The sequence below is a fragment of the Phyllobates terribilis genome, unplaced genomic scaffold (genome assembly GCF_046119375.1).
Source record: "Phyllobates terribilis strain yellow unplaced genomic scaffold, ASM4611937v1 Scaffold_1__5_contigs__length_1240528914, whole genome shotgun sequence".
Lineage (NCBI taxonomy): Eukaryota > Metazoa > Chordata > Amphibia > Anura > Dendrobatidae > Phyllobates > Phyllobates terribilis.
Window position 1 is genome coordinate 622,332,690 of NW_027362761.1, and position 19,372 is coordinate 622,352,061.

At 58.5% G+C, this 19,372-nt stretch overlaps 1 protein-coding gene across 3 annotated transcripts in view; it reads left to right on the forward strand.

Moving 5' to 3' along the window:
* The window catches only part of TLN1 (talin 1), a 115,584-nt gene that overhangs the window by 69,032 nt on the left and 27,180 nt on the right, over positions 1-19,372 (forward strand). For 2 of the 3 annotated variants that reach the window (XM_073684474.1, XM_073684479.1), the window contains exons 18-31: positions 4,421-4,474; positions 11,649-11,816; positions 11,895-12,189; positions 12,870-13,036; positions 13,112-13,240; positions 13,328-13,441; positions 13,596-13,709; positions 13,792-13,926; positions 14,031-14,159; positions 14,230-14,332; positions 15,449-15,657; positions 15,732-15,851; positions 17,042-17,239; positions 18,117-18,256. In XM_073684474.1, the coding sequence (XP_073540575.1) occupies positions 4,421-4,474; positions 11,649-11,816; positions 11,895-12,189; positions 12,870-13,036; positions 13,112-13,240; positions 13,328-13,441; positions 13,596-13,709; positions 13,792-13,926; positions 14,031-14,159; positions 14,230-14,332; positions 15,449-15,657; positions 15,732-15,851; positions 17,042-17,239; positions 18,117-18,256 (2,075 nt within the window). The remainder of the gene's footprint in view (positions 1-4,420; positions 4,475-11,648; positions 11,817-11,894; positions 12,190-12,869; positions 13,037-13,111; positions 13,241-13,327; positions 13,442-13,595; positions 13,710-13,791; positions 13,927-14,030; positions 14,160-14,229; positions 14,333-15,448; positions 15,658-15,731; positions 15,852-17,041; positions 17,240-18,116; positions 18,257-19,372) is intronic. The other variant, XM_073684488.1, reaches the window with a different exon arrangement.

The following is a 19,372-nucleotide window of genomic DNA, read 5'->3' on the forward strand; positions in this document are numbered from 1 at the left end:
GTGATTATCCCTATGTCCCCTCCTCTTCCTGTAGATGTAGATTATACCTGTGCACCCTCCTCTTCCTGTAGATGTGATTATCCCTGTGCCCCTTCCTCTTCCTGTAGATGTAGGTTATCCCTTTGTCCCCTCCTCTTCCTGTAGATGTGATTATCCCTGTCTCCTCTTCCTGTAGATTATCCCTGTGTCCCCTCCTCTTCCTGTAGATGTAGATTATTCCTGTGTCCCCTCCTCTTCCTGTAGATGTAGATTATCCCAGTGTCCCCTCCTCTTCCTGTAGATGTGATTATCCCTGTGTCCTCTCCTCTTCCTGTAATGCAGATTATACCTGTGTCCCCTCCTCTTCCTGTAGATGTAGATTATCTTTGTGTCCTCCTCTTCCTGTAATGCAGATTTTACCTGTGTCCCCTCCTCTTCCTGTAGATGTAGATTATCCCTTTGTCCCCTGTGTCTCCTCCTCTTCCTGTAATGTAGATTATCCCTGTGTCCCCTTCTTTTCCTGTAGATGTGATTATCCCTGTGTCCTCTCCTCTTCCTGTAGATGTGATTATCCCTGTGTCCTCTCCTCTTCCTGTAGATGTGATTATCCCTGTGTCCCCCTCCTTTTCCTGTACATGTGATTATCCCTGTGTCCTCTCCTCTTCCTGTAGATGTGATTATCCCTGTGTCCTCTCCTCTTCCTGTAGATGTGATTATCCCTGTGTCCCCTCCTCTTCCTGTAGATGTGATTATCCCTTTGTTCCCTCAGGCTTCCTTTAGATGAAGATTATCCCTGTGTCCCCTCCTGCTTCCTGTAGATGTAGATTGTTCCTGTGTCCCCTCCTGCTTCCTGTAGATGTAGATTGTTCCTGTGTCCCCTCCTCTTCCTGTAGATGTAGATTGTTCCTGTGTCCCCTCCTCTTCCTGTAGATGTATATTATCCCTGTGTCCCCTCCTGCTTCCTGTAGATGTAGATTGTTCCTGTGGCTCCTCCTCCTTCTAACTGTAGATTTTTTTTTTCTGCGGCTCCTTCCTGTAGATTGTCTCCTCGTCCTTCCTGTAGAATGTCCCCGTGGCTCCTCCTCCTTCCCGCAGATTATCCCCGTGGCTGCTCCTCCTTCCCATAGATTGTCCCCATGTCTTTTCCTTTTCCCTGTGGATTGTCCCCGTGGCTCCTCCTCCTTCCTGTAGATTGTCCTCGTGTCTCCTCCTCCTCCCCGTAGATTGTCCCCATGTCTTTTCCTTTTCCCTGTGGATTGTCCCCGTGGCTCCTCCTCCTTCCTGTAGATTGTCCTCGTGTCTCCTCCTCCTCCCCGTAGATTGTCCCCGTGTCTTTTCCTTTTCCCTGTGGATCGTCCCCGTGGCGGCTCCTCCTTCCCATAGATTGTCCCGTGTCTCTTCCTTTTCCCTGTGGATTGTCCCCTTGGCTGCGTCTCATTCCTGTGGATTGTTCCCGTGGCTCCTCCTCCTTCCTGTAGAGTGTCCCCGTGGCTGCTCCTCCTTCCCATAGATTGTCCCTTGTTTCCTCCTCCTTCCCGTAGATTGTCCCCATGTCTCCTCCTCCTTCCCGTAGATTGTCCCCTTGTCTTTTCCTTTTCCCTGTGGATTGTCCCCGTGGCTCCCCCTCCTTCCTGTAGATCATCCCCATGGCTCCTCCTCCTTCCTGTTGATCGTCCCCGTGGCTCCGTCTCATTCCTGTTGATTGTCCCCGTGGCTCCGTCTCATTCCTGTTGATTGTCCCCGTGGCTCCTCCTCCTTCCCGTAGATTGTCCCCGTGGCTCCTCCTCCTTCCCGTAGATTGTCCTCGTGTCTCCTCCTCCTCCCCGTAGATTGTCCCCGTGTCTTTTATCTTTTCCCTGTGGATTGTCCCCGTGGCTGCTCCTCCTTCCTGTAGATCGTCCCCGTGACTCCGTCTCATTCCTGTTGATTGTCCCCGTGGCTCCTCCTTCCTGTAGATCGTCCCCGTGGCTCCGTCTCATTCCAGTTGATTGTCCCCGTGGCTCCTCCTCCTCCCCGTAGATTGTCTGTGTCTCCTCCTCCTTCCTGTGGATTGTCCCCGTGGCTCCTCCTCCTCCCTGTAGATTGTCTGTGTCTCCTCCTCCTTCCTGTGGATTGTCCCCGTGGCTCCTCCTCCTCCCCGTAGATTGTCTGTGTCTCCTCCTCCTTCCTGTGGATCGTCCCCGTGGCTCCTCCCCCTTCCTGTAGATCGTCCCCGTGTCTCCTCCTCCTTCCTGTTGATTGTCCCCGTGGCTCCTCCTCCTTCCTGTGGATCGTCCCCGTGGCTCCTCCTCCTTCCTGTGGATCGTCCCCGTGGCTCCTCCTCCTTCCTGTGGATCGTCCCCGTGGCTCCTCCTCCTTCCTGTGGATCGTCCCCGTGGCTCCTCCTCCTTCCTGTGGATCGTCCCCGTGGCTCCTCCTCCTTCCTGTAGATTGTCTGTCTCCTCCTCCCCGTAGATTGTCTGTGTCTCCTCCTCCTTCCTGTGGATCGTCCCCGTGGCTCCGTCTTTCCTGTTGATTGTCCCCGTGGCTCCTCCTCCTCCCTGTAGATTGTCTGTGTCTCCTCCTCCTTCCTGTGGATCGTCCCCGTGGCTCCTTCTTTCCTGTTGATTGTCCCCGTGGCTCCTCCTCCTCCCCGTAGATTGTCTGTGTCTCCTCCTCCTTCCTGTGGATCGTCCCCGTGGCTCCTCCTCCTTCCTGTAGATTGTGTCTCCTCCTCCTCCCCGTAGATTGTCTGTGTCTCCTCCTCCTTCCTGTGGATCGTCCCCGTGGCTCCTCCTCCTTCCTTTAGATCGTCCCCGTGGCTCCTCCTCCTTCCTGTGGATCGTCCCCGTGGCTCCTCCTCCTCCTTCCTGTGGATCGTCCCCGTGGCTCCTCCTCCTTCCTCTAGATTGTCTGTCTCCTCCTCCCTGTAGATTGTCTGTGTCTCCTCCTCCTTCCTGTGGATCGTCCCCGTGGCTCCGTCTTTCCTGTTGATTGTCCCCGTGGCTCCTCCTCCTCCCCGTAGATTGTCTGTGTCTCCTCCTCCTTCCTGTGGATTGTCCCCGTGGCTCCTCCTCCTCCCCGTAGATTGTCTGTGTCTCCTCCTCCTTCCTGTGGATCGTCCCCGTGGCTCCTCCTCCTTCCTGTGGATCGTCCCCGTGGCTCCTCCTCCTTCCTGTGGATCGTCCCCGTGTCTCCTCCTCCTCCCCGTAGATTGTCTGTGGCTCCTCCTCCTTCCTGTAGATCATCCCCCGTGTCTCCTCCTCCTTCCTGATTGTCCCCGTGGCTCCTCCTCCTCCCCGTAGATTGTCTGTGTCTCCTCCTCCTTCCTGTGGATTGTCCCCGTGGCTCCTCCTCCTCCCCGTAGATTGTCTGTGTCTCCTCCTCCTTCCTGTGGATTGTCCCCGTGGCTCCTCCTCCTCCCCGTAGATTGTCTGTGTCTCCTCCTCCTTCCTGTGGATTGTCCCCGTGGCTCCTCCTCCTCCCTGTAGATTGTCTGTGTCTCCTCCTCCTTCCTGTGGATTGTCCCCGTGGCTCCTCCTCCTCCCCGTAGATTGTCTGTGTCTCCTCCTCCTTCCTGTGGATCGTCCCCGTGGCTCCTCCTCCTTCCTGTAGATCGTCCCCGTGGCTCCGTCTTTCCTGTTGATTGTCCCCGTGGCTCCTCCTCCTCCCCGTAGATTGTCTGTGTCTCCTCCTCCTCCCCGTAGATTGTCTGTGGCTTCTCCTCCTTCCTGTAGATCATCCCCCGTGTCTCCTCCTTCTTCCTGATTGTCCCCGTGGCTCCTCCTCCTCCCCGTAGATTGTCTGTGTCTCCTCCTCCTCCCCGTAGATTGTCTGTGTCTCCTCCTCCTTCCTGTAGATCATCCCCCGTGTCTCCTCCTTCTTCCTGATTGTCCCCGTGGCTCCTCCTCCTCCCCGTAGATTCTGTGTCTCCTCCTCCTTCCTGTGGATCGTCCCCGTGGTTCCTCCTCCTTCCTGTAGATCATCCCCCGTGTCTCCTCCTTCTTCCTGATTGTCCCCGTGGCTCCTCCTCCTCCCCGTAGATTGTCTGTGTCTCCTCCTCCTTCCTGTAGATCATCCCCCGTGTCTCCTCCTTCTTCCTGATTGTCCCCGTGGCTCCTCCTCCTCCCCGTAGATTGTCTGTGTCTCCTCCTCCTCCCCGTAGATTCTGTGTCTCCTCCTCCTTCCTGTAGATCATCCCCCGTGTCTCCTCCTCCTTCCTGATTGTCCCCGTGGCTCCTCCTTTTCGCTCTCTCTTTATGAGCACCTCTATGATAGGACCTTGTCTTTACCTGGATCGGTTCCTTTATTTCTCACGTATTGGCGTCTTGTTTGGGAGGACCTCGCCTCCATTGGTGTCTGTATACAATGTGTCCTCTGTCGATCTCATTCCTCCACTTGTTCTTCTGTGTGTACATTTTTGGGTTCTTGTCCACATTTCCACTTTTGTGGATTCCCACAGATGTCGGCAGCCAGAGCCACTCGCACTCCCACCTCAATGTCCGAGCAGAGGACGGTAACATAAGGAGCTCCTTTCTGTTATCTGTTCTGTAGCTTCCTGGTGTGGGGTCTTGGTTCCGGTGATTGAAGGGTTAATCTGGAATCTTCTCCTTTAATAATTTGATTATTTTAATCATTTTTCCTGATTTCGGGCTCATTCTGCTGCTTGGCTGGGGCTCTTGGTCACGGGTGCTCTGAGGTTCTCCGCCTGGTTATTCACCGCAGTTGGCGCCGTGTTTTGCATTCACACTTGCCTTAGAAAATCTAAGTTTTATAAGACCCTATTAATAAGTTCTGTGTTTTCAGAGGGGTTCTCCGTGCAGACTGGACAGTGGGTGTATAGAGTGTCACGTACTGGAGGACCCGTCCTGCCCTTCTTTACACACAGAATCCATTGATTGCAATGGCTTCTGTGTGATACTTAATTTATCCTGCGGGGGTGCTGTGGATAAAATGCATTCTTACAGTCCGGCTGCAGGGTGCCTGATTACTGCTGATTCCTGGGCGTCCAAGCTAGGGGACAGCGTGCTTTATGTCAGGGACCATTTCTGAAGTGCAGATCCCCTTTATTTTCTTAGAGGGAATCTGTCAGCAAGTTTTCGCTTTTTAGACTGAGAGCAGCATAATGTAGGACAAAAAAAGAGTCCAGGGATGTGACTTACTGACACAATCAGGGTTTTATAAGCAGGACATTATCACTACAGAACTAGGACTCATATGCAGGCCAGTCTGGCTATAACCCCGCCCTCACCACTGATTGGCAGCTTTCTGCCTATGCACAGTGTTGCCAATGAGTGGTGTGGGCGGGTTTATACACATCTGAACACTGCTACATCTATAGCAGAGAGAAAACGGAATATATCAAAACTGCAGCAAGCAGCCCAGTAAGTGACACATGACTGCAATCAGGGTCTCTCCCCAGCACCATGCTGCTCTCAGATTACACAGCTAAAACCTGCTGACAAGTTTCCTGTAAATATTGTGAGAGAGAAAGGAGATTGTGCAGGATACAATGTATTCCTGGAAACTGCATCACAGCTGCACCAAGTGATGGACTGACGGTGATGGACTGACGGTGGCTGCTGTAACTGCCATAGCACTGACACGTGTCCAGTCACTGCGTACCGCTATACCAGACAGCACATATCCGGGACAGGCTGCTGGTCCACAGGGGGACAATGTGAGATACAAGGAGGAGCACATGGAAGCAATGGAGAAAACTCTAAGGATCGGCCGGCACAACCCGTTCTAAGCAGCTCGTGATAGAGGTGCTGGCCCCCAGAGCAGTGCAGGGACAAGTCCTGGAGCAACGCTGGCTCCAGTGCAGGGACAAGTCCCGGAGCAACGCCGGCCCCAGAGCAGGGACAGGTCCCAGATCAACGCCGGCCCCAGAGCAGTGCAGGGACAAGTCCCAGAGCAACGCCGGCCCCACAGCAGTGCAGGGACAAGTCCCAGAGCAACGCCGGCCCCAGAGCAGTGCAGGGACAAGTCCCAGAGCAACGCTGGCTCCAGTGCAGGGACAAGTCCCGGAGCAACGCCGGCCCCAGAGCAGGGACAGGTCCCAGATCAACGCCGGCCCCAGAGCAGTGCAGGGACAAGTCCCAGAGCAACGCCGGCCCCAGAGCAGTGCAGGGACAAGTCCCAGAGCAACGCCGGCCCCAGAGCAGTGCAGGGACAAGTCCCGGAGCAACACCGGCCCCAGTGCAGGGACAAGTCCCGGAGCAACGCCGGCCCCAGAGCAGTGCAGGGACAGGTCCCGGAGCAACGCCGGCCCCAGAGCAGTGCAGGGACAGGTCCCGGAGCAACGCCGGCCCCAGAGCAGTGCAGGGACAAGTTCCGGAGCAACGCCGGCCCCAGAGCAGTGCAGGGACAGGCCCCAGAGCAGTGCAGAGGCAAGTTCCGGAGCAACGCCGGCCCCAGAGCTGTGCAGGGACAGGTCCCCGAGCAACGCCGGCCCCAGAGCTGTGCAGGGACAGGTCCCCGAGCAACGCCGGCCCCAGAGCTGTGCAGGGACAGGTCCCCGAGCAACGCCGGCCCCAGAGCTGTGCAGGGACAGGTCCCCGAGCAACGCCGGCCCCAGAGCTGTGCAGGGACAGGTCCCCGAGCAACGCCGGTCCCGGAGCAACGCCGGCCCCAGAGCAGTGCAGGGACAGGTCCCGGAGCAACGCCGTCCCCAGAGCTGTGCAGGGACAGGTCCCGGAGCAACGCCGTCCCCAGAGCTGTGCAGGGACAGGTCCCGGAGCAACGCCGTCCCCAGAGCAGTGCAGGGACAAGTCCCGGAGCAACACCGGCCCCAGTGCAGGGACAAGTCCCGGAGCAACGCCGGCCCCAGAGCAGTGCAGGGACAGGTCCCGGAGCAACGCCGGCCCCAGAGCAGTGCAGGGACAGGTCCCGGAGCAACGCCGGCCCCAGAGCAGTGCAGGGACAAGTTCCGGAGCAACGCCGGCCCCAGAGCAGTGCAGGGACAGGCCCCAGAGCAGTGCAGAGGCAAGTTCCGGAGCAACGCCGGCCCCAGAGCTGTGCAGGGACAGGTCCCCGAGCAACGCCGGCCCCAGAGCTGTGCAGGGACAGGTCCCCGAGCAACGCCGGCCCCAGAGCTGTGCAGGGACAGGTCCCCGAGCAACGCCGGCCCCAGAGCTGTGCAGGGACAGGTCCCCGAGCAACGCCGGCCCCAGAGCTGTGCAGGGACAGGTCCCCGAGCAACGCCGGCCCCAGAGCTGTGCAGGGACAGGTCCCGGAGCAACGCCGGCCCCAGAGCAGTGCAGGGACAGGTCCCGGAGCAACGCCGTCCCCAGAGCTGTGCAGGGACAGGTCCCGGAGCAACGCCGTCCCCAGAGCTGTGCAGGGACAGGTCCCGGAGCAACGCCGTCCCCAGAGCAGTGCAGGGACAGGTCCCGGAGCAACGCCGTCCCCAGAGCAGTGCAGGGACAGGTCCCGGAGCAACGCCGGCCTCAGAGCAGTGCAGGGACAGGTCCCGGAGCAACGCCGGCCCCAGAGCAGTGCAGGGACAGGTCCCGGAGCAACACCGGCCCCAGAGCAGTGCAGGGACAGGTCCCGGAGCAACGCCGGCCCCAGAGCAGTGCAGGGACAGGTCCTGGAGCAAAGCCGGCCCCAGAGCAGTGCAGGGACAGGTCCCGGAGCATCACCAGAACAGGTCCCAGAGCAGAGCCGGCCCTAGAGCTGTGCAGGGACAGGTGCCAGAGCAGCGCCGGCCCTAGAGCAGTGCAGGGACAGGTGCCAGAGCAGCGCCGGCCCTAGAGCAGTGCAGGGACAGGTGCCAGAGCAGAGCCGGTCCCAGAGCAGCGCCGGCCCTAGAGCAGTGCAGGGACAGGTGCCAGAGCAGAGCCGGTCCCAGAGCAGCGCCGGCCCTAGAGCAGTGCAGGGACAGGTGCCTGAGCAGAGCCGGCCCTAGAGCAGTGCAGGGACAGGTCTCAGAGCAGCACGTGGGCTTCCTCGGGGGATGAGGATGTAGTTTGGTCAGGACACTTACTCCTAGTTCTTCTCTCGTGAGGGGTGTGTTTGGGGCTGGTCAGGTGACAGTTCTCGGACAGCTCTGACCAGGATGTAGTTTGGTAAGGACACTTACTCCTAGTTCTTCCATGGTGAGGGGTGTGTTTGGGGCTCGTCGGGTGCATGCAGTCCCTGGAAAGCTCTGTTCAGGATGTAGTTGGGTCAGGACACTTACTCCTAGTTCTTCCCCTTGGGGGGGGGGGGGTGTTTGGGGCTGGTCAGGTGACTACAGTCCTCGGGCAGCTCTGACCAGGATGTAGTTTGGTCAGGACACTTACTCCTAGTTCTTCCATGGTGAGGGGTGTGTTTGGAGCTGGTCAGGTGAATACAGTCCTCGGGCAGCTCTGACCAGGATGTAGTTGGGTCAGGACACTTGCTCCTAGTTCTTCCATGGTGAGGGGTGTGTTTGGGGCTGGTCAGGTGAATACAGTCCTCGGGCAGCTCTGACCAGGATGTAGTTTGGTCAGGACACTTACTCCTAGTTCTTCCATGGTGAGGGGTGTGTTTGGGGCTGGTCAGGTGAATACAGTCCTCGGGCAGCTCTGACCAGGATGTAGTTTGGTCAAGACACTTACTCCTAGTTTTTCCATGGTGAGGGGGGTGTTTGGGGCTGGTCTGATGCATACGGTCCCTGGAAAGCTCTGTTCAGGATGTAGTTGGGTCAGGACACTTACTCCTAGTTCTTCCCCTTGGGGGTGGAGGGGGTTTTTGGGGCTGGTCAGGTGACTACAGTCCTCGGACAGCTCTGACCAGGATGTAGTTTGGTCAGGACACTTACTCCTAGTTCTTCCATGGTGAGGGGGGTGTTTTGGGGCTCGTCGGGTGCATGCAGTCCCTGGAAAGCTCTGTTCAGGATGTAGTTGGGTCAGGACACTTACTCCTAGTTCTTCCCCTTGGGGTGGAGGGGGGGGTGTTTGGGGCTGGTCAGGTGACTACAGTCCTCGGACAGCTCTGACCAGGATGTAGTTTGGTCAGGACACTTAGTCCTAGTTCTTCCATGGTGAGGGGGGTGTTTGGGGCTCTTCGGGTGCATGCGGTCCCTGGAAAGCTCTGTTCAGGATGTAGTTGGGTCAGGACACTTACTCCTAGTTCTTCCCCTTGGGGGTGGAGGGGGTTTTTGGGGCTGGTCAGGTGAATACAGTCCTCGGGCAGCACTGACCAGGATGTAGTTTGGTCAAGACACTTACTCCTAGTTTTTCCATGGTGAGGGGGGTGTTTGGGGCTGGTCTGATGCATACGGTCCTGGACAGCTCTGGTCAGGATGTAAAAAACAAAACTCAAGATAAAAACATAATGAGCAAATACCCTGCAGTATTGTGCATGAAAATAATATAGTGTGCTTAGTTAACATAATTTTGTTAAAAAAATGTAACATAGTAACATAGTTTGTAAAGCCGAATAAAGACTTGCGTCCATCAAGCCATGCCACCACGTAAAAGGGAATCCGATGTAGTTGGGTGAGGACCCGTGTATCTGGTTCTTCCCCGGTGAGGGGTGTGTTTGGGGCTGGTCGGGTGCATGCAGTCCCTGTATCGTTCTGGTCAGGATGTAGTTGGGTGAGGACCTGTGTATCTGGTTCTTCCCTGGTGAGGGGTGTGTTTGGGGCTGGTCGGGTGCATGAAGTCCCCATACAGTTCTGGTCAAGATATAGTTGGGTGAGGACCCGTGTATCTGGTTCTTCCCCGGTGAGGGGTGTGTTTGGGGCTGGTCAGGTTCATGCAGTCCCCGTATCGTTCTGGTCAGGATGTAGTTGGATGAGGACCCGTATATCTGGTTCTTCCCTGGTGAGGGGTGTGTTTGAGGCTGGTCGGGTTCATGCAGTCCCTGTATCGTTCTGGTCAGGATGTAGTTGGGTGAGGACCCATGTATCTGGTTCTTTCCCGGTGAGGGGTGTGTTTGGGGCTGGTCGGGTGCATGCAGTCCCTGTATCGTTCTGGTCAGGATGTAGTTGGGTGAGGACCTGTGTATCTGGTTCTTCCCTGGTGAGGGGTGTGTTTGGGGCTGGTCGGGTGCATGCAGTCCCTGTATCGTTCTGGTCAGGATGTAGTTGGGTGAGGACCTGTGTATCTGGTTCTTCCCTGGTGAGGGGGGTGTTTGGGGCTGGTTGGGTGCATGAAGTCCCCATACAGTTCTGGTCAGGTGGTCAGGATGTAGTTGGGTGAGGACCCGTGTATCTGGTTCTTCCCCGGTGAGGGGTGTGTTTGGGGCTGGTCGGGTTCATGCAGTCCCCGTATCGTTCTGGTCAGGATGTAGTTGGATGAGGACCCGTATATCTGGTTCTTCCCCGGTGAGGGGTGTGTTTGGGGCTGGTCGGGTTCATGCAGTCCCTGTATCGTTCTGGTCAGGATGTAGTTGGGTGAGGACCCATGTATCTGGTTCTTCCCCGGTGAGGGGTGTGTTTGGGGCTGGTCGGGTGCATGAAGTCCCCATACAGTTCTGGTCAGGATGTAGTTGGGTGAGGACCTGTGTATCTGGTTCTTCCCTGGTGAGGGGTGTGTTTGGGGCTGGTCAGGTGCATGCAGTCCCCATACAGTTCTGGTCAGGATGTAGTTGGGTGAGGACCCATGTATCTGGTTCTTCCCCGGTGAGGGGCGTGTTTGGGGCTGGTCGGGTGCATGCAGTCCCTGTATCGTTCTGGTCAGGATGTAGTTGGGTGAGGACCCATGTATCTGCTTCTTCCCTGGTGAGGGGTGTGTTTGGGGCTGGTCGGGTGCATGCAGTCCCTGTATCGTTCTGGTCAGGATGTAGTTGGGTGAGGGCCTGTGTATCTGGTTCTTCCCTGGTGAGGGGTGTGTTCGGGGCTGGTCGGGTGCATGAAGTCCCCATACAGTTCTGGTCAGGATGTAGTTGGGTGAGGACCCATGTATCTGGTTCTTCCCTGGTGAGGGGTGTGTTTGGGGCTGGTCGGGTGCATGAAGTCCCCATACAGTTCTGGTCAGGGTGTAGTTGGGTGAGGACCCGTGTATCTGGTTCTTCCCCGGTGAGGGGTGTGTTTGGGGCTGGTCGGGTGCATGCAGTCCCTGTATCGTTCTGGTCAGGATGTAGTTGGGTGAGGACCTGTGTATCTGGTTCTTCCCTGGTGAGGGGTGTGTTAGGAGCTGGTCGGGTGCATGCAGTCCCCATACAGTTCTGGTCAGGATGTAGTTGGGTGAGGACCCATGTATCTGGTTCTTCCCCGGTGAGGGGTGTGTTTGGGGCTGGTCGGGTGCATGCAGTCCCTGTATCGTTCTGGTCAGGATGTAGTTTGGTGAGAACCCATGTATCTGCTTCTTCCCCGGTGAGGGGTGTGTTTGGGGCTGGTCGGGTTCATGCAGTCCCTGTATCGTTCTGGTCAGGATGTAGTTAGGTGAGGACCTGTGTATCTGGTTCTTCCCTGGTGAGGGGTGTGTTTGGGGCTGGTCGGGTGCATGAAGTCCCCATACAGTTCTGGTCAGGATGTAGTTGGGTGAGGACCCATGTATCTGGTTCTTCCCCGGTGAGGGGTGTTTTTGGGGCTGGTCGGGTGCATGCTGTCCCTGGTCACCTCTGGGTTTGGCAGTTTCACTCTCGGGTTGGATCCTTTCTATGTTGATCACTTTCTCACCTTCTAATCTGTTCATGTCTGATGTGGGTCCTTTTTTTCCGGTTTTGACGATTCTCCAGCACTGCTAGTCTCCTGTTGACGCTCTCTCTCTGTCTAGGACATGCTGATGCAGCTGGCTAAGGCCGTAGCGAGCGCGGCGGCGGCTCTAGTTCTGAAAGCAAAGAATGTGGCGGAGCGGACAGATGACCCGGTGCAGCAGGCCCAGGTTATTGCGGCTGCCACCCAGTGTGCCCTGTCTACGTCTCAGCTGGTGGCCTGCACGAAGGTATGTCAGCCCAGTGTGGGGCAGATATAGGTTGTCTCTCACTCATAACGTCATGGCCACTAATCCTTTTACTTTCAGGTGGTGGCCCCCACAATCAGCTCCCCTGTCTGCCAGCAGCAGCTCCTGGAGGCTGGGAAGCAGGTGGCCAAGTCTGTGGAAGGCTGCGTGGAGTCCTCCAAGGATTCCACATCAGACCCCGAGCTGCTGAAGGCCGTTGGGGTAGCAGCGTCTGCTGTCACTCAAGCCCTCAACGACTTACTGCAGCACATCAAAAACAATGCATCTGGAGCGCCCTCCACTGGACGGTACGACCAAGCCACCGACACCATCCTGAATGTGACAGAGAACATCTTCAGCTCCATGGGTGATGCCGGTGAGTGCCGGGAGCCACAGGGAGCATGAGATGTCTTAGATGGACGCACCATATGCAGGGATAAGAAATGTGTCTACAGCTCCTGTGCAGAGCTATGTGTGACCATGGCAACAGACTACACACCAGTCCTGTGTAGTCAGACTTCCTTCCATCTGGTCTCCAGCACACACATCATTCACAAGGAGCTGCTCTTGTATCCCCCTGAGTGGTGGGCGGCTGTGCGCTCTCCTGCGACCTTCATGGCCTGCGGAACTGATGGAGACATCTGAGCACAGCGCTCACTCCGCCATATTCTGCATCCAGCGCAACCCAAGCAAACGCTTATCTCCTGCCTTGCTGATTGGTGACCACTTGTAATTGTGGGACTGCCCTTTTAAGAGTCCACTTTCTGGATGGCTCATGCTAATTCTAAGCAGAGTTTGCAGCTATGAGTGTGACCAGAGTAGATGTCATAGTGTCGCTCGGATCCTGTGCCCGTTGTGGGCGGTGCAGGAGGCGGATCTCCCGGGGGGCAGGAGGCGGATCTCCCGGGGGGCAGGAGGCGGATCTCCCGGGGGGCAGGAGGCGGATCTCCCGGGGGGCAGGAGGCGGATCTCCCGGGGGGCAGGAGGCGGATCTCCCGGGGGGCAGGAGGCGGATCTCCCGGGTGCCACTGATTACCTCTCCTTGTATTATCGCAGGCGAGATGGTGCGACAGGCCCGAATCCTGGCGCAAGCTACCTCCGATCTCGTGGGAGCCATCAAGGCCGATGCCGAGCAGGAGAGCGACCTGGAGAATTCACGAAAGCTCCTCAGTGCGGCCAAACTACTAGCAGATGCCACCGCCAGGATGGTGGAGGCGGCCAAGGTGGGTTCTGGGTCTCCCCCGTCCCCGGGCCACATGTTCTGTCTTTGGTTGTGACTCCTCTGACTTTTCCTACAGGGAGCCGCTGCTCACCCGGACAGCGAGGAACAGCAGCAGAAGCTTCGGGAGGCTGCAGAAGGGCTGCGCATGGCGACCAACGCAGCCGCACAGAACGCCATCAAGAAGAAGCTGGTGCACAAGCTGGAGGTAATGGGAGAGACGGCGCATGTGTGTCAGGAAGGCACGATTTTGCACCCCACAAACGTAACGCTATGTACCGCGTCTTTCCTCTAGCAAGCCGCCAAACAGGCTGCAGCCTCCGCTACGCAGACCATTGCAGCTGCGCAGAACGCAGCATCCAGCAACAAGAACCCCGCCGCCCAACAACAGCTGGTGCAAAGCTGCAAGGTGAGTCCTCTGCCCCCCTCCGTAGTGCTCCGCCTCAGACTGCTCCGCCCCCTGCCGTGCCCTGTTTCCCCAACACACCGCTCCACCTGTGCCCCGGCCCCGCTTCCCTCCTCTGAACCCAACTGATTCTCTGCCTCCATTTTTCTTGCTGCAGGTTGTAGCTGATCAGATCCCCATGTTGGTGCAGGGAGTTCGGGGCAGCCAGTCCCAGCCGGACAGTCCTAGTGCCCAACTATCGCTGATCAGCGCCAGCCAGAACTTCCTGCAGGTAACGGAGGATGTAATATGGGAGGATGAGGTGGAGAATGAGGGTTGTGATTCTCTCCTCTGATGTGTTTCTCCTGGTTCAGCCCGGTGGTAAACTCGTCGCCGCTGGAAAAGCCGCTGTCCCTACGGTGTCAGATCCTGCGTCCGCCATGCAGCTCGGTCAGTGCACAAAGAACTTGGCTGCCGCTCTGGCTGAGCTACGGACGGCTGCACAGAAGGTACCAGGGGAGGTCTATCAGGAGGGGCTGACGAGACCATAACGTGGCCTCCAGGGCTGTAAGGTTATTAGTGAGCTCCGGCATTATTTATGTGACGCTTCCAGGCGCAGGAGGCTTGTGGTCCTCTGGAGATCGATTCTGCTCTGAGCCTCATTCGATCCTTGGAACAAGACCTCCAGGAGGCAAAGGCAGCAGCGAGAGAGGGGAAACTGCAGCCGTTACCTGGTGAGACGGTGAGTAACATCAGTGAGACTGCCCGTAGCGGGAGACGCAGAGTACAACTCTTATTATTGTCTGGCACAGATGGAGAAATGCTCCCAGGATCTGGGGAGCAGCACAAAAGCCGTGAGCTCATCCATCGCCCAACTGCTGGGGGAGATCGTCCACGGGAACGAGAATTATACTGGTACGCAAGCTGTCTCTTCTGTGTGTGTAGTATTCCCCGGCCTATTCCTCTGTGTCTTCTGGCCGGTCTCGTCTGTCTCCTCTGGCTGGTCTCTGTCTTTTCTTCCATTTCCGCCCTCCCCTCCCCCCTCTGGCCGCCCTCCCCTCCCCTCCCCCCTCTGGCCGCCCTCCCCTCCCCTCCCCCCTCTGGCCGCCCTCCCCTCCCCCCTCTGGCCGCTCTCCCCTCCCCCCTCTGGCCACCCTTCCCTCCCCCCTCTGGCCGCCCTCCCGTCCCCCCTTCCGTCCCCCCTCTGGCCGCCCTCCCGTCCCCCCTCTGGCCGCCCTCCCCTCCCCCCTCTGGCCGCCCTCCCCTCCCCCCTCTGGCCGCTCTCCCCTCCCCCCTCTGGCCACCCTTCCCTCCCCCCTCTGGCCGCCCTCCCGTCCCCCCTTCCGTCCCCCCTCTGGCCGCCCTTCCGTCCCCCCTCTGGCCGCCCTTCCGTCCCCCCTCTGGCCGCCCTTCCGTCCCCCCCCTCTGAAAGCCCTCCCCCCTCCCCTCCCCCCTCTGGCCGCCCTCCCCTCCCCCCTCTGGCCGCTCTCCCCTCCCCCCTCTGGCCGCTCTCCCCTCCCCCCTCTGGCCGCTCTCCCCTCCCCCACCCTGGCCGCCCTTCCCTCCCCCCTCTGGCCGCCCTCCCGCCCCCCCCCTCCCTCTGGCCGCCCTCCCGCCCCCCCCCTCCCTCTGGCCGCCCTCCCGTCCCCCCCCCCCCCCCTCTGGCCCCCTCCCGTCCCCCCCCCCTCTGGCCGCCCTCCCGTCCCCTCCCCCCCTCTGGCCGCCCTCCCGTCCCCCCCCCCCTCTGGCCGCCCTCCCGTCCCCGTCCCCCCCCTCTGGCCGCCCTCCCGTCCCCGTCCCCCTGGCCCCCTCTGGCCGCCCTCCCGTCCCCCCCCCCCTCTGGCCGCCCTCCCGTCCCCCCCCCCCTCTGGCCGCCCTCCCGCCCCCCCCCCCCCTCTGGCCGCCCTCCCGCCCCCCCCCCCCTCTGGCCGCCCTCCCGCCCCCCCCCCCTCTGGCCGCTCTCCCGTCCCCCCTCTGGCCGCCCTCCCGTCCCCACCAGCCGGTCTGTCTCACGTTTCTCCTCTTTGTCAGGCCGCGCTGCCCGCGATGTCGCACAGGCTTTGAAGTCTCTGGCACAGGCGAGTCGAGGGGTGGCCGCGAATTCTTCTGATCCGGCTGTGCAGAACGCCATGCTGGAGTGCGCCGGAGACGTCATGGACAAGGCCGGAAATCTTATAGAAGAAGCTAAAAGGGCGGTGGGTAAACCTGCTGACGCTGAGGGGCAGCAGAGACTGGCTCAGGTGAGGACTGGTGATCTGCGGCCGTCACGTGTCAGGCGGTTCAGAGCACGTCAGGCTGATGGATTTCTCTGTAGGTGGCTAAAGCAGTGTCCCAGGCGCTGAGCCGCTGCGTGAACTGCCTGCCCGGGCAGAGGGACGTGGATGCCGCCATCAAGAGTATCGGCGAAGCCAGCAAGAGGCTCCTGGCCAACTCTGTAAGTGCCTTCTCCCTACGGACTCTTCTTCTTGTGCGGCTTCCCCCAGCAAGGCTGACCATTAACCCTTCCCCAAGCATGGCTGACCATTCCCCCCAGTGTTGCTGACCATCCCCCTCACAGTGTGGCTGACTATTCCTTCCCTCAGTGTGGCTGACCATTTTCCCCCCAGCGTTGCTGACCATTCCTTCCCTCAGTGTGGCTGACCATTCTTTCCCTCAGTGTGGCTGACCATTCCTTGCCTCAGTATGGCTGACCATTCCTTGCCTCAGTGTGGCTGACCATTCCTTGCCTCAGTGTGGCTGACCATTCCTTGCCTCAGTGTGGCTGACCATTCCTTGCCTCAGTGTGGCTGACCATTCCTTGCCTCAGTGTGGCTGACCATTCCTTCCCTCTGTGTGGCTGACCATTCCTTCCCTCTGTGTGGCTCACCATTCCTTCCCTCTGTGTGGCTGACCATTCCTTCCCTCTGTGTGGCTGACCATTCCTTCCCTCTGTGTGACTGACCATTCCTTGCCTCAGTGTGGCTGACCATTCCTTGCCTCAGTGTGGCTGACCATTCCTTGCCTCAGTGTGGCTGACCATTCCTTGCCTCAGTGTGGCTGACCACTCCTTCCCTCAGTGTGGCTGACCATTCCTTGCCTCAGTGTGGCTGACCATTCCTTCCCTCAGTGTGGCTGACCATTCCTTCCCTCAGTGTGGCTGACCATTCCTTCCCTCAGTGTGGCTGACCATTCCTTCCCTCAGTGTTCCTGACCTTTCCTTCCCTCAGTGTGGCTGACCATTCCTTCCCTCAGTGTGGCTGACCATTCCTTCCCTCAGTGTGGCTGACCATTCCTTCCCTCAGTGTGGCTGACCATTCCTTCCCTCAGTGTGGCTGACCATTCCTTCCCTCAGTGTGGCTGACCATTCCTTCCCTCAGTGTGGCTGACCATTTTCCCCCCCAGCGTTGCTGACCATACCCCGTGGCTGAACATTCCCCCCAGTGTGGCTGACCACACCGCAGCTGGCCATTCCTACCACCCCTGTGGCCTTTCTTTCTCTGTTGGCCGCACTGTTTTGGTGTCGCTCCATCCTTTCCCACATCGCGGCTCTGCACGCAGCTGTTAATCTCTCTGATCCTTCCTGTACATTTGTTACCATTACGACCCTATGATAGCTCTGCCTGTCACTGTGTCTTTACTTTTTAGTTCCCTCCCAGCAATAAAAACTTCCAAGAAGCGCAGAGTCAGCTGAATCAGGCGGCTGCCGGCCTCAACCAGTCAGCTAACGAACTTGTGCAGGCGTCCCGAGGAACCGCGCAAGAACTGGCCAAAGCCTCCGGGAAATATGGACAGGACTTCAATGAGTTCCTCCAGGCAGGAGTGGAGATGGCAGGGCAGACGCAGGTATGAAGAGGGCAGGAGAGACGCGGGTACGAGGAGGGCAGGGCAGACGCAGGTATGAAGAGGGCAGGAGAGACGCGGGTACGAGGAGGGCAGGGCAGACGCGGGTACGAGGAGGGCAGGGCGACGCGGTTACGAGGAGGGCAGGGCAGACGCGGGTACGAGGAGGGCAGGGCGACGCGGTTACGAGGAGGGCAGGGCGGACGCGGTTACGAGGAGGGCAGGGCGGACGCGGTTACGAGGAGGGCAGGGCGGACGCGGTTACGAGGAGGGCAGGGCGGACGCGGTTACGAGGAGGGCAGGGCGGACGCGGTTACGAGGAGGGCAGGGCGGACGCGGTTACGAGGAGGGCAGGGCGGACGCGGTTACGAGGAGGGCAGGGCGGACGCGGTTACGAGGAGGGCAGGGCGGACGCGGTTACGAGGAGGGCAGGGCGGACGCGGTTACGAGGAGGGCAGGGCAGACGCGGTTACGAGGAGGGCAGGGCAGACGCAGTTACGAGGAGGGCAGGGCAGACGCAGTTACGAGGAGGGCAAGGCGGACGCGATTACGAGGAGGGCAGGGCGGACGCAGTTACGAGGAGGGCAGGGCAACGCGGTTACGAGGAGGGCAGGGCAGACGCGGTTACGAGGAGGGCAGGGCAACGCGGTTACGAGGAGGGCAAGGCGGACGCGGTTACGAGGAGGGCAGGGCGGACGCAGTTACGAGGAGGGCAGGGCAACGCGGTTACGAGGAGGGCAGGGCAGACGCAGTTACGAGGAGGGCAGGGCGGACGCGGGTACGAGGAGGTCAGGGCAGACGCGGGTACAAACAGACTGGACATGTGACAGGAGGATGTACAGAGGTAGATTTAGCAATGGTTCCTTTCTTTTACCTGCAGAACAAGGAGGATCAGGCGCAGGTGGTCTCCAACCTGAAGAGCATCTCTCTGTCATCAAGCAAGTTACTCCTGGCAGCGAAAGCTCTGTCTGCCGATCCTGCCGCCCCCAACCTGAAGAGCCAACTCGCAGCTGCCGCCAGGTGAGTGTCCACAGCAGAGTATAATACCGACCAGTACACTATATGTATGTTATATAATAATGCTCCGCCCCTATGTGAGCGGAGTATAACGGTATATAGCATAGTGCCGGCCCTGTGTGGGCGGAGTATAACTGTATATAGCATAGTGCCGGCCCTGTGTGGGCGGAGTATAACTGTATATAGCATAGTGCCGCCCCTGTGTGAGCGGAGTATAACGGTATATAGCATAGTGCCGGCCCTGTGTGGGCGGAGTATAACTGTATATAGCATAGTGCCGGCCCTGTGTGGGCGGAGTATAACTGTATATAGCATAGTGCCGCCCCTGTGTGAGCGGAGTATAACGGTATATAGCATAGTGCCGCCCCTGTGTGGGCGGAGTATAACTGTATATAGCATAGTGCCGCCCCTGTGTGAGCGGAGTATAACTGCATTTAGCATAGTGTCGCCCCTGTGTGAGCGGAGTATAACTGTATATAGCATAGTGTCGGCCCTGTATGGGCGCAGTATAACTGTATATAGCATAGTGCCGGCCCTGTGTGAGCGGAGTATAACTGTATATAGCATAGTGCCGCCCCTGTGTGGGCGGAGTATAACTGTATATAGCATAGTGCCGCCCCTGTGTGAGCGGAGTATAACTGCATATAGCATAGTGCCGCCCCTGTGTGAGCGGAGTATAACTGCATATAGCATAGTGCCGGCCCTGTGTGGGCGGAGTATAACTGTATATAGCATAGTGCCGCCCCTGTGTGAGCGGAGTATAACTGTATATAGCATAGTGCCGCCCCTGTGTGAGCGGAGTATAACTGCATATAGCATAGTGCCGCCCCTGTGTGAGCGGAGTATAACTGCATATAGCATAGTGCCGGCCCTGTGTGAGCGGAGTATAACTGTATATAGCATAGTGTCGCCCCTGTGTGAGCGGAGTATAACTGTATATAGCATAGTGCCGCCCCTGTGTGAGCGGAGTATAACTGTATATAGCATAGTGTCGCCCCTGTGTGAGCGGAGTATAACTGCATATAGCATAGTGCCGGCCCTGTGTGAGCGGAGTATAACTGTATATAGCATAGTGCCGCCCCTGTGTGAGCGGAGTATAACTGCATATAGCATAGTGCC